Consider the following 14,255-nt stretch of genomic DNA (forward strand, 5'->3'; position numbering starts at 1 on the left):
CCCCGAGGAAGGCGCCGCCGCGCCCCCCGCGCCCCGCGCTGCCGCTGCCCCTCCTCGCCTATCTGTTGGCGCTGGCGGCGCCCGCCCGGGGCACGGGTGAACCGGTGTGGCGATCGGAGCAAGCCATCGGAGCCATCGCGGCGAGCCGGGCGGACGGCGTGTTCGTGGCGAGCGGCAGCTGCCTGGACCAGCTGGACTACAGCCTGAAACACAGGCTCTCGCGCCTGTACCGGGACCGAGAGGGCAACTGCACGGAGCCCGTGTCGCTGGCGCCCCCCGCGCGGCCCCGGCCGGGGAGCAGCTTCAGCAAGCTGCTGCTGCCCTACCGCGAGGGGGCGGCCGGCCTCGAGGGGCTGCTGCTCACCGGTTGGACCTTCGATCGGGGCGCCTGCGAGGTGCGGCCCCTGGGCAATCTCAGCCGCGGGTCCCTGCGCAATGGCACCGAGGTGGTGTCGTGTCACCCGCAGGGCTCGACGGCCGGCGTGGTGTACCGGGCCGGCCACTTGAACCAGTGGTACCTGGCGGTGGCCGCCACCTACGTGCTGCCCGAGCCCGAGACGGCCCACCGCTGCAACCCCGCCGCCTCGGATCGCAGCACGGCCATCGCGCTCAAGAACACCGAGTCGCGCAGCCTGCCCACGCAGGAGCTGGGCCGCCTGAACCTGCGCGACGGGGCGGGCAGCCTGCACTTCGTGGACGCCTTTCTCTGGAACGGCAGCGTCTACTTCCCCTACTACCCCTACAACTACACGAGCGGCGCCGCCACCGGCTGGCCCAGCATGGCGCGCATCGCGCAGAGCGCCGAGGTGCTGTTCCAGGGCCAGGCGGCCCTCGACTGCGGCCACGGCCACCCCGACGGCCGCCGCCTGCTCCTCTCCTCCAGCCTGGTGGAGGCCCTGGACATCTGGGCCGGCGTTTTCAGCGCGGCCACCGGAGAGGGCCAGGAGAGGCGCTCCCCCGCCACCACGGCGCTCTGCCTCTTCCGGATGAGTGAGATCCAGGCGAGCGCCAAGAGCTGCAACTGGGACTTCGAGACCACCCAGCCCAACTGCGTGAGTCCTCCCCTCCGGGAGCCTGGCGCCGTTCGGGGCCCGGGGCGGAATGGCGGGAAGGGGACGGGAGGGGGGGGCGGGGGGAGGACCTGGGTGACATTTACCAAGTCTCGGGTTCTCCGCGCCGCTGGCTATCTGAAACCTCAGGCTACTCAAAACACAGCCCGCCGGCCCCCAAAGGGGAGCGTGTGGAAAAGGGCGGCTGGCGGGAAGGGTGGGGGGGCAGTGGGGAGGGGGGAGGATAGGTTCAAAACTCTAGTGGCGTCCCCCTTTTCTGCGAAGACTAGTGCATGTTTGGGACAGAGCCTCCCCAAGCACCCCCTCCTGTCTCTCGTGGCTTCTTCTCCAGTCCCGTTCCTCTGTGGGGGGGGTCGGGGTCGGGGATTGTGGGGTTCACTGTCCAGGTGAACACAGTTCCTAAACACTGGGCTCTCAGCAGAGAAACCATTGAACCTTAAAGGGCTCGCTGCCACACCCCAGCCTTTGTGCCCCCCCCCCATTCCCCAGTTCCCCTTCCCCGGCAACACGTAGGATGGGGTCCGAAGAGTTGGGAGCCTGCTTAACCCGAGTAAATCAATGCTCGCCAGCCAAAGCCGCTCAGCAAACCCCCAGCGCGCGACCCAGAGCAAGGGGGCGGGGCTGTGGCTGGCGCTGGGTTGCTGTGGTCGGGTCTCCAACTGGGAGGGGGGGGACTTAGCGTAGGCGGGAGGGTGGCATTGTGGGTCGGAAGCTTCACCCGGGAGGGGTGAGCTGGCGGCGGCGGTGGGGGGGGCGGAGGGGAGGGAAAGAAGGCAGAGAGGGAGAAGGAGGAAGTGTTGGGGTGCTCTTGGCAATTTCTGGGTTCCAGATTGTTGTTCTAGATTGCAGGGCTCACTTGGCACCACCCTGGCTTGGATCGGGCAAAAGATACAGGTTTTCCCGGGGCCTCCCCGGGCAGCCGCCTCTGGCATCTTGAGACTGGCAGTTCTTTGACTGGAAAATAAAGCAGCAGTTCAAGAGGGTCCAGTTGATGGGGATTAGGAAGCTATTGTGCACTTCTCCGGAGGCCGGGTCCCTTCCAAGGCTGCTGGCACATCAATGCCACATATGGCTCCCGAGAGAAGGGAGCCCGCTGAGAGCCTCCTTTATAAGTGGACCGAAATCAAAGAGCAAAAAGGACTGGCTACAGGTGTTGCCATTGTTTTGGTAGAACATGAGTCAGAGAGGAAGGGAAAATGTGTAAGGATATTTGTTGTGCACCGAGATAGGATCCTGAAAGCTTTGGCTGTAAGGTGTATTCACATGTAGGTAGAAAGGCACTTCGTTCCAAATATTAATCCTATTATTCAGGGAGAAAAAGCCTCCTTAGAACAGTTACTTGCTTTTTTCCCCTTTGCCTGTCAGCGTGTGCTGGGACAAGCATATAACATCTTCATTTCATTGCTGGTATGATTTTAAATGTATAAATGAATATATATATACATATATACATGTGTGTATGTGTAACACATTACCCCCTAAATGGCTTAGTCTTGCTATATACATATTATCTAATGTTTAATATGTCTTTCCACATCTTTATAATCTAATGGTTCAAGTTTGGCAAATCACTGCGTTCCATTTCTCTGTTGAAGGACTTGAAAGCATGCGCCCCAAACCCCCCTTCAAAACATATTACTTTGCATGAAGCTGGAGGCCCACTTGGCCTCTGGGGTTAATGAGGAGACAGCTTGGAGGCCCACAGCAGGTAATAACGGTGGAAGTCCAAGCGTTGCCATCTGACAGCTGCGGTGTCGATGTGTATGGCCAAAACAGTTCTCTTGACTACATCTATCTATTGGGTCCTGAAGGAGTCTGCTTCCTTCTAAACCCAGCAGGCATCCTGAAGGCACATTTTGGCTCAATCAGGTGTCCCTACTTATGCTGGGATGGGCAGAGACAGGGGAAAGTCACCGAGAGCCGTTTCTCCATTTTTATGGGTGCTCCTGGGAGAGAGCTGCCCTTTGGAAATCAAGCAAGGGACAGATAAAAAATCTGGGATGAGAAAAAAATTAATTAAAATGAGTCCCCACCCAACATATTCTTCCCGCTTTATGGAGAACCTCCCAAGGAGCTCAGAGCTGTGTATTCTGAAAGATGGGGGTCTCTACTCCCCCCTTAAGCTTGTCATCCAAGTTAAATAATATACTCTGGTTCAAACAATAGCATGTCATGGCTGCACAGGTGGGAACTAGTAGTTTTGCATTTTAAAAAATTTAAGTAAATTCCTTGCTGCTAGCGTGCATTCAAAAAAGCCTTCGTGGAATTGAATTTTAACAAGAGTTTGAATGCGAAAAGAAAAATAGGTGGTAGTTTTGATGAAAAGCTGACAATTTCCCAACCTATTCAAAAGGCAGAGAAGATACTTAATTCAACGAATCCTGGTTGGATACTTGCAACGCCCTGTGCTGGGTGCCACTGATTTTGCCACTGAAGGGACAATAGCAGGTTGCAACCCTGTTTAATGAGGTCATGGGATCAGAATGCTTCGGGTTGTCACTCAGAAGAATGATGTCATTTGATTGTATTGGTTCTGCATTTCATTTTTCAGGTCCTAAATGTGTTTTTGAAAAGGCCTGTTGAATTATAGGTCCCTAAAACAGGATTCAGCCCTGAAATATAATAGAGGGAGCCTCAATAGGTTCCTATTGCGATTCCTCCCGAGCCAACACTGTCATTTTACCATAATCCACAGGCGGCAAGGCTGCGTTTGCTTGCTTCTCCCTTTCCTCCTACTTGTGTCCTGTGTTTTCCATCTTCAATCAACCCTGGGAAGTGGCAGAACTGACTGGGGTGTGTTTTCCCATTTCTTGGTCAGCCCATCAGCTGACTCTCCTCCCTTCAGCTCTTCCTGCTAAGGATTTATTTCCAAGATGCTTGATCAAAGACTGTGGATTCAGCCACTGGCATAGTGGCTTTTTCTGCCTTGTTACTAACTTTGACAACACTAGCACCTGCCTCTCATACTCTGGCTGAATATTTGTGCTACAGTTCCTATATATTGTCCCTTTGAGTGTCTCATCAAGGATGAAGTTGATTTTGCCAAGAGCATCCCCATTTTTAGATGAAGAAGCTGGGGACCAGTGAAGCAACTTGTTCAGTAACAAAAGGAGTACCAGAGCCCCTCAGCTTCAGCCCAGACTATCTTCTTTCTACCGGCCTGGTGCATCTCAAATTGTCCCTTGAAGAGCTCCTAATTTTAGAGACTGAAAACAGCCTCTCCATAGGATGTGGTGTTGAGGGTAGCCGGTGGTCCGTCCCTAAGGAAACACCTGTCTTGAACCTTGGGTTGTGTTTTGAGATTTGTGATTTCACATGGTTTGCTGCCTTTTTCTCATTCTACTTCATAACATTCGGCTCCATGCTTGGATGAATATAAAAATGAATGTTTGAGCCGAGTGCTGGTGGCTCATGTTTGTAATCATAGCTACTCAGGAGTCTGAGATCTAAGGATCGAGGTTCACAGCCAGCCAAGGCAGGAAAGTCAGTGAAACTCTCATCTCCAATTAACCACCAAAAAGCCTGAAGTGGTGCTGTGGCTCAAGTGGTAAAATGCTAGCCTTGAGCAGAAAAGCCAAGTGAGAACATGAAGCCCTGAGTTCAAGGATCCCAGTCCTGACGTGTGTGTGCACGCACACATGCACACACATGCAAATCTTTGAAATTATATACACATTAATTTACCTTCACTTTCTGAACTCTCACTAATCCCTTATACATCAATCAGTACAACCCAGAGAAGCACTTTGGGTTGAAATTTGTGAAGATGGATTATTCCAGATCGATTTGGATGCCATAGTTGAGTCTTGGGTTTGCTGCTGGTTTAAGCATGACAGCTACCCTTGTATACCACCGTGGGTTGTGGAGTTCTTGCAGAGTTGGGCCCTGCCTCTCCGAGGTAACTCCATGCCTTGCAAGGTGGACACACCCACTGCTTCCACAACTCACATTATACAAAAGCCCAACGTATTTAACTGTCATTCAGACAACTACGAAGCTCTCACACGTCCTCCAACAGCAGCCCCAGGCACATCCAGCCCCTGTGTGTGGAAGTGATACCCAGTTCCACTGAGCAGTGTGGCCTGCTGACCTCAAAATGCAGTCCTCCTGTGGTGGTTATTCCTCTTCTAGTTTCTCTTATGATTCTGTTGAGCCATTTTGCTGACTGTAGACTGGATGGTAAATTTTATACACACACATGTGCGCACATGTGTGCACACACATACATGTCTGATATGGAAGGGTAGGCTCAGAAAGCACAAGGGTGATGACAGTGCCCACTTAGAAGGAAAAAACAATCAGAGCTACCATCTACCAAGTAGTTATTATGGCCAGGGTGTGCGAAGCAATTTACCTGTCTTATTTTCTGTTGATTCTCAGTCACCTTATGAGACAAAGACTGTCGTTATTATGATGATTGTTGATGAGAAGATTGAATCTCAGAGAGCTTCTGCTAGCTTCCTAGTTGGTAAATAGCAGAAGATTGAGAAATGGGTGGTCCAGTTCTTGCATCTGAGTTTTCAACCAGTGTTATGGACAGTCTGTCCACACAGACATTTATGATGTCAGTCTTCACCCACACGGAACAAGCTAGATCCCTGTCACTTCTGTGGAAAGGCTGACCGTTTGGGGAAATAGGACATGCCAAGAAGATCCTTGGTTGTAAACAGAGTTTCCAGACTTTGTATTTGTGACCATGTGAGGGGAAGTTCTGATACCTTTCCATCAGTGTTGGTGTGGTGGTTTTTTTTTTTTGTTGTTGTTGTTTTCATTCAGGCCAACAAATAACTTTACAGGGTATTGTCTGTGGAAACCCTAGTACCTGGTATAGTATCTGGTTTGGAGTTATGATTGAAGAAATAATCTGTTGAGTATGGACATGAAGGACTTCTGAGGTTCATGTTGGAAGTAAATGTTAATCTGTAATTATCAACCACACTTGCCTGAGTTTGATCACCTTAATGCTGGTGTGTTTCTTAATGTATGATGTGCCTTCTTCCACTAGTTCTAGCTTCCTCTCCTCTTCTAGTTCTGTCCAGATATCCCTGCTCATTGGAACATTGGATTTCTGTTGTGGCCAGGCAGAGGGTGCCCTTTAGACCCTAGAAGGCCAATATGATTTGATCAAAATTTGCAGGGTTCATTTAATAATGCGTACAAGCATCTCATTCAAACATGAGAGGAAAAGACATTATGCTGTGGGCGGTGCTTCTTACGGTGTGCTATTGGACCAATAGCATCAACATTTCCTAGGAACTTACTAGAAATATAAATTCCTGGGCCTCACATCAGCCTAAACCAGAGACTCTAGAGGCTGGGAAGGGACTGTTTATCTGTGTTTTAACAAGGCATACTTTATCATACTTGAGTATGATTTGAAACCATGTCTCTTGTTCTAACTGAGCCACTCAGGATGGGGATTTGTCCCTTTTTTTCATTGCAATTTACCATAAATGCTATAAAAAGTAAACAACTCATTCCAACAACCCTCTTCCCTCTTGCTTGTACAAAAGCAACATTCAACTCCTAAAGCCTTACCATTCTTGGCTTGTAGGTCAGGCTGGACACCAATGGCTCATGCTTGTAATCCTAGCTACTCAGGAGTCTGAGATCTGAGGATTGCAATTCAAAGCCAGTCCAAGCAGTCAGTCCCTTGAGACTCTTATCTCCAATTAATCACTCAAAAACCGTTAGTAGAGCTATGGCTCAAAGTGATAGAGTGCTCATTTTGAGCAAAAGAGCTCAGGGTCAGCACTCAGCCCCAAGCCCCATGACCTACAAAACCAAACACCAAAAACTGGTAGGTCACTGATTAATTACCTCTGCTTTCTCATTTTATTCTAGAATGTGGAGGAATCTCTAGAGTGTTCTACTCAGTTGTCCGAGACCAACTCCACATGGCAGACATTCTCTCTAAGAGTTTATTATTTATAATACCAATGTTGATACCAGGTGTTGATACCAGGTCCAACTGGCTGCAAAGTTCTGCTTGAGGAAGCTCCAATAAAGGAATGAAAGGATTTTTCTGGACAGACACACATGAAGTTACCTGTACTCTAGCAATTGGAACAAAGCTGTGTAATGCTTACATTCATGTTCCCTAAAGCCAGATCAACTGAAACATTGGAAAAATTAATTTTATATGCCTTGGTTTCTTCATCTATGAGTAGAGATCCTATTTGCTGCCTAGGATTACCATGTGAAATCATACTTTAATATGGGGAGAACGAATGGAGCACTACTCCATCCAGAATAAATGCTCATCATCACCATCATGATTCCTAATAGAGGTGGGATGGGGGAATTGGCCAATGGTCCTGAATTCAAGACAGCTCAAAGGAGCTATGAATCAGGCATGTCTTGGCATGACTACTTTGCTCTGACTGCTACCAAGTGGTCTCTTCTGCTTCCTTCAGCATTTGCCCTTCATGGCTTCTCAATGATTGTACCTCAGCCTACCTTCATCCCTGTGTGCATCTTACCAGCCTGTCACCTTCTGCTTTGGCAAAGCCTTCATTTGGTACAGAGATGTGCTGCCTTGGTGCAGGTCCTAACATGATTCAGTCAGGAGAGGGTCATATACGAGATGGCCCCCAGCAAGTGCTGTTCTGGATCCCTTTAGCATAGAATGGCAAAGAGTCACAGCACCTTGACTATAAGAGCTTAGCATCTCTTTGCCTCCTTTAGAGTTTCTTGATGACCACCCCCTTCCTGGAGCATGGGTTGGTAATAGATGAAGAAGCTGGAGAAATCTGTTACCATGGAGATAGTTTGTAGGCATGTTGGATCTAGCCTGTTCATCGGAGCAGGGGCATAATAATGGTAGGTTAGTAGATTGCTTGAGTGGATAAAACTATTATTGTTGTTATTATTATTAGAGTTTTATTTATTTTTTAATAATCCTTGAGTGGTTGTATAATTAAAATTGAATTGCCAGGTGCCAGGGGCTCATGTCTGTAATTCTGGCTACTCAGGAGGCTAAGATCTGAGGATCATGATTTGAAGTCAGCTCAGGTAGGAAAGAGTCTGTGAGACTGTTATTGCCAAGTAAGTCTTCAAAAAAGCTAGAAATGGAGCTGTTGGTCATGTGTTAGAGTGTTAGCCTTGAGTGAAAAAGCTAAGGGACAGTGCCTGGGTTCCAAATTCAAGCTCCAGTTACCAGCGCACAAAAATTATGATTAAATATAGTTTTTCTTAGTTTGATTTTTTTGTCTTTGGATGGAATACCAATTTTATATGGTCACAAAAATAAATAGAACTATGACCTACATTTCCTTGTTCTTGTAGTCGATTTTCATACTGGTTTGACTGTCTACTCAACAATTGTATGTAGTGTTTTTCTTGGAGAAGCTATTAGAGGATTTTGACCCCATTCCTAGGCTAGTGCCCCGCTGTTATACAGATCCAGAAAGCTTTTCTGTAAAGGGTAAATTCATCAATAATTTAATCTTTGTAAGCCATGTACAACCTTGGTTTCATTGTCCTAAGAACAGATATAGGCAATAAATGAACCTGTAGGGCTATGTGGACAGTTGAACCTGAATTCCTGATCATTTTCATTTGTCATAGAGTCTTCTCCTTTTGGCGGGGGAGGAGAGGGTATTTTTTCAATCACTTAAAAATGTGAAAACTAAGCTGGGTCCTGATGGTTCTTGTATGTAATCCTAGTTACTCAGGAGGCTGAGGTCTGAAGGATCATGTTCAAAGCCATCCCAGACAGGAAAGTCCTCAAGTCTTTATCTACAAAATAGCCAGGGCTGGAATTATAGCTCAAGTGGTAGAGCACCAGCCAAGCAATCAAATAAAAAAAAAGTAAAAACTATCCTTAACTCATGGACCATTGAAAACACAGACAGGTAAGCAGGCCAAATGTGCCCAGAGGCAGTAGCTTGCAGACTTCTCTCGTGGGTAAAGTGAGGGGAAAGCAAATGTTACCATGTTGTTAGTACATATTGGAAGAAGGACTTACCCAGACGCTGATTGAAAGCCCCATTACAGGAAGGGTGAAGGGTCTCAGTCCAGAGCAGTGACGCATGAGGCATGAGCTGTGTCTTGAAGCTAAGTGGTGAAGGCTGAGCGGGGAGTTCTGGAGAGCCGCCCAGCTCATGCACAAGCTGGATGTTGAATGAGCTTGTATGCCACAGTTCACTCACCCTGGCTGGGGAACGTCCAGAAATGAGTGTGTGGGTCCAGATGGCCAAGGGCTTAATGAGACCAACAAAGGTGGTTAGATGTTATCCTGATGGTCTGACACTTTTCACACTTTCCAAGCCTCGCCTCTAAAGTAAACACTGAACCCTAACTGATGCTGTATAGAAGAACAGTAGCATCACTGGCCTGCTGCTCTGGTAAGAATATTGCCAAGTACAGGCACACAGTGACAGGTCTCCAGCCACTACCCGCTGCCCATCCATCTGCCCTTGGGTCCCTGGGTTATCTTTTTTTTTTTTTTTGAGTCCAGTCGTGGGGCCTGAACTCTGGGCCTGGGCACTGTCCCTCAGCTCTTCAGCTCAAGGATAGAGCTCTAACACTTGAGCCACAGCGCCACTTCCGGCTTTTTTCTTTTTGCTTATGTGGTGCTGCGGAATCGAACCCAGGGCCTCATGCATGCAAGGCAAGCACTCTACCACTGAGTCACCTTCCCAGCCCCATCCCTGGGTTATCTTAAAGGAACCGTGGCTGTGATGCTAGGAGACAGCAGCAGGCTTCTAAGCATGCCCAATCTGACTGTTCTAGAAAGTTTTCAGAGACCATTGTTGGGAAGACAAGACTCAGAGGAAAGCAACTGATTAGAATGACTGTTAGCTCAACCCAGTGATTCCTTGACTTTCCATTGTGTACCCAAGATGTCATGAAAATATATTATCAGTAAAAGCACAGACAATAAGCTTTTAGTGGATAGTTTATTCAGTATGAAAGTAAGAGCAAAAATGTTCAAGAACACCTAGTGTTTAGCATTATTCTAAATATGTCTCTCATGTTAACCCACTCATATTCAAACTGTAGCTTTACAAGGTGGGGAATAATGTTAGTTCCACTTTACAGATGAGGAAACTGAGGCACACCACTAAGTAGGTGGTGAAACAGCTATTGTAACTAGAGTGTGGGGGAGATATCTGTCCATGTGGAAGATAGGAAGGATGGTTAACAGGGACCCTCTGGAGAGCTGGGATCAGGTGCTTTGCTCGGACAGGGGGGCCAGGACAAGGTCTCATGGAGGCCAGGGGGACTTGGTTAGTGTGGAGAGCAAAAGGTGAGTGTAGCTGGGACGAGGCAGGTAGTGAGGGAGAGTGTTAGAAGGCTGGAGTGGGAAGTGGCAGCTGGATCCCACAGCCCCCCGTAGGCTGTGGGAAGGAGATTAGATTTTGTTCTCAAAGTATAGGAGAGCTTTGGAAGGGAAGTGAAATGATTGGATTTGAATCTCTAAGTAATGGCTGCCTGTGGGGAATGGATGAGGTTGGCTACTGTAGAAACAAGAAAGCCTGCAGGAAGCTTTCACAGTAGTCCAGGCAAGAAATCATGTCATCTTGGTTGAGCATAGTGACAAAGGGGCAGACACAGATAGATTTTGGTGGTTTTTTTTTTTTTTGCCATAAGTCAACTGAGGACTATTGAAGACCTGAGCTGATGTCCTGGCAGTGTGTATGGAAATATGTTTGCTAATGGTTAGATGCCGTTGGGACATGTAGGAGAAAGAACTGCTAAGTAGGCAGTTGACAACAAAGTCAGGGTGTAAGGATTTCTTCATGGAGTTTGGAGCATATCAGGCTTTGTGTTGGGCCAACAAGCTATTTGTGTGTGTGTGTGTGTGTGTGTGTGTGTGTGTGTGTGTGTTTGTGTGTGTGTGTTTGGTGGTGGGGGGGAGGGAAGCTATATATCCAAAGGAGTATCTTAGTTTGTTTCTTTGTTACTTTGATAAAATACTTGAAACCAAGTAATTTAGAAAGAATAGAAGTTTATACCAGGTACCAGTAGCCCCCACCTCTAATCCTAGCTGAAATTTCCAGGCTGAAATATGAGAATCACAGATCAAAGCCAGCCGGGGTGGACTCTTATCTCCAATGAAACAGCAAAAAGTCAGAAGTGGTGGTGTGGAGGCGTGGATCAACTGTTAGAAAGCCAGCAGCAGTAAGAGAAAAAACCTGAGTGAGAGCATGAAGCCTGGAGTTCAAACCCCAGTACTGGCTTGTGCATGCATGTGCGTGTACCCATATACCAACACACTAGAAGTTTATTTAGCTCATATTTCTGGAAAGCACTGCTGTCTGGTGAGGGCATTTCTCTATATCCTAACATGGTGGAGGGCATGACATAGAGACACAGAGCAAGACCTGCTGGTTCCCATCTCTCTTCCTCTTCTTAGAAAGCCACTAATTCCCTGATAGGGCCCCCCATCCTGTGACCTCACAAGATGGAGGCCCAACTTTCAAATACCATTCAACACATGAATATGACAATTAAGTTTCAATTGAAGAGCTTTTGGGAGACAGTCAATCCATAGCTTGAGGAGTGGCCAGGTCACCTCATCTTTGGTTCTCAGGCATCCACGAAGACATGTAAACTCTCAGTGATGAGCCTGCAGGGAACGACTGTAGAACAGGGAGGAAGGAGAAGACAAGGCTGAGAGCCCAGCCAGACCAGAGCAGTGCTGAGCTTCCAGGAGATTTAGAACTGGAGCTGTGTTTACGGGAAGAGTTAAAAGCCAGGCAGCCCAGGGAAGGCCTGTGACACTATTCCAGCCGGGCGGGCCTTCCTTGTCTTTGCCCTCCTCCCCCACCTGGTTGAAGGAACATGTTATCTAACACACCAGCTGTTCTGGTCATTGCTCACTGGCCTCCTCCTGAGACTTCTTTCCTCATCAGTGACCCCTTTTAAGAATTGGATTCCAAGTGCTGACCCTGGCTTTCCAGAGGCAGTGGGAGGGCCAGCCTGGAGCAGCTGGTGGCCGTGGGTGTCTTCTGGTGTACCTCATGGGCTTTGTAGTATTTCTTTTCCTAACTCTTACAGAGCTGTTGTTCTGGAGACCTTCGGGGAAGCCTGTGGGTTCCTTCTCAGCGTCTTTTTATTGCAGAAACAACAATATGGGTTGCAAAAATAACCTAATTTTATTGCTATACAAATATGCCAATTTTTTTTCAATTTGAGATAGAGTACTATATCTTAACATATTCAACAGCAAGATCTGGCCTCAGCAACTACTCTACTTTCAAAACAGAGATGAATGTAAGTGATATTTCAAGATATCTGCAGCAACTCTGCACTGAGAGGGAAAGATCTGATTTCTTTGGGTGAAAAGTCACAGGTTCCATTAATACTACTGTGGTCTGGATCCAAAATGAAAGGAAATACTGTTTCAGTTAGACCTTGCTAAAATAAAGATGTACTTTCTTTTCTTTCTCATCTCAGTTTGTGGATGTCCTGAGTTCTTACCCTGAACTGTAGATATGGATGGCGCCACCCCTTCCCCCACCCCCCCATTCATTTCAGCTACCATAAGAAATACAGTGTTTCATTTTGTTTCAAAACCCTCTTGATTTGCTTATATTGACAACAGAGAGTTTCTTATTCTCATCTGTATTTTACAGATAAGTGCTTGGCCAATAATGTTTCACAGATAATAGAAGGTAGGGAGGAAGGGAAAAGGGGAGGAAAAGAGGGAGGGGATGAAATGAAGGGAAAGAAGGAAGAGGGGATGAACAGAAGGATGGATGGAAGGATGGGTGGATGGATTATGGATGGGTGGAAGGAAAGATGAGTAGATGGATGGATAAAGAAATGACTGTTTATAACTCATAACTAATAGAATTTCAACTTGAAACCTATAGAAGCTTTTACTCTCAATCTCTTGTTCTTTTTTTTTTCTTTTTCCTTTCCTTTTTGTCAGTTGTGGGGCTTGAACTCAGGGCCTTGGTGCTGTTCCTGAACTCTTTTTGCTCAAGGCTAGTACTCTACTTCCAGTTTTCTGGTGGTTAATTGGAGATAGTCAAACAGACTTTCCTGCCCGGGTTAGCTTTGAGCTGTTGTTCAAAGATCTCAGCCTCCTGTGTAGCTTGGATTATTAGCATGAGCCACCATGCCTTTTATTCTTCCATGCTACCATGATTTTCTTTTCTCATTTTGGTAATTCTGGAGATTAAACTCAGGGCCACATGCTTGCTTGGCAGGAGCTCTACCACTTGAGCCACACATCCAACCCATTTTCTTTCAGTTTGCTGTTTCAGATAGGTTCTTGTACTTTTCCTTGGAATGGCTTTGGACCATGATCCTCCTATCTCAGCTTCCTGAATAGCTGGGACCATAGGTGTGTACCATCATGGCCCCTTGATAGGTTGGCTCTTGCTCATTTTGTCTGGCTGGCTTCCAACCCCAATCTTCTTATCTGTGCTTCTCCAGTTTCTGGAATTACAGACTTGCACCATCACACCCACCTTACCAATAGCAATTTTTACTCTAAAGAGTTAAAATAAGGGTTTGGCCATGTTTGTAAAATCATTTTCTTCTAATCACAAAAAAAAGCAGTCTTCTTTCTCTTTGCTTTGGTCAGAGCATGTGGCAATGACTTTACTTCTCTGAGCCACATTTTCAGTCTATGAAATCTATAGACTTCTTATGGACTGAGGTGGTGCAATCCAGAAACGGAGCCTTTCAAGCTGTTCATGAGCTACAGATGTGAAGTTTAGAGGAAGCCAAGATTCACTGGAATAGGAAATATGGTGTATTTTACTACGGCTCCCAAGACAGAACCAAGGGCCAAGGACTGTAAGGGACAAAGTGGCTCAGTTGAAGAACTCTGTAACGATTGGGAACAATGTGCCATAGTGTCTGATGAGATACTGGTTAAAATATTTAAACACTGACCCACGTATTCATTCATTCAATAAACATTTATTGAGAACCTACCACATGGTAGATACTGAGGTAGATTTGCCTTAAAAGTAGAGAACAAGACAAACTATTGAAAAGCTTGAGAGATAGACTATATATATTTAATTTTAATTTTTATTTTTTGTGAACATACTGTACAGAGGGGCCATTTATTTTGGGGGGTCCGGTCATGGGGCCAGAACTTTGGGCCTGGGCACTGTCCCTTAGCTCTTCAGCTCAAGGCTAGCACTCTACCACTTGAGCCACAGCGCCACTTCTGGCTTTTTTCTTATGTGGTGCTGAGGAATCAAACCCAGGGCC

General features: G+C 47.1%; 1 protein-coding gene across 1 annotated transcript in view; it reads left to right on the plus strand.

Moving 5' to 3' along the window:
* Positions 1-5: 5 nt before the first annotated feature.
* The window catches only part of Plxnc1 (plexin C1), a gene marked incomplete at its 5' end in the record, with an annotated part of 150,640 nt that continues 136,390 nt past the window's right edge, over positions 6-14,255 (plus strand). The window contains one exon of the mRNA XM_013018900.1: positions 6-1,052. Within this exon, the coding sequence (XP_012874354.1) occupies positions 6-1,052 (1,047 nt within the window). The remainder of the gene's footprint in view (positions 1,053-14,255) is intronic.

Source organism: Dipodomys ordii, unplaced genomic scaffold (genome assembly GCF_000151885.1).
Source record: "Dipodomys ordii isolate 6190 unplaced genomic scaffold, Dord_2.0 Scaffold3, whole genome shotgun sequence".
Taxonomy (NCBI): Eukaryota; Metazoa; Chordata; class Mammalia; order Rodentia; family Heteromyidae; genus Dipodomys; species Dipodomys ordii.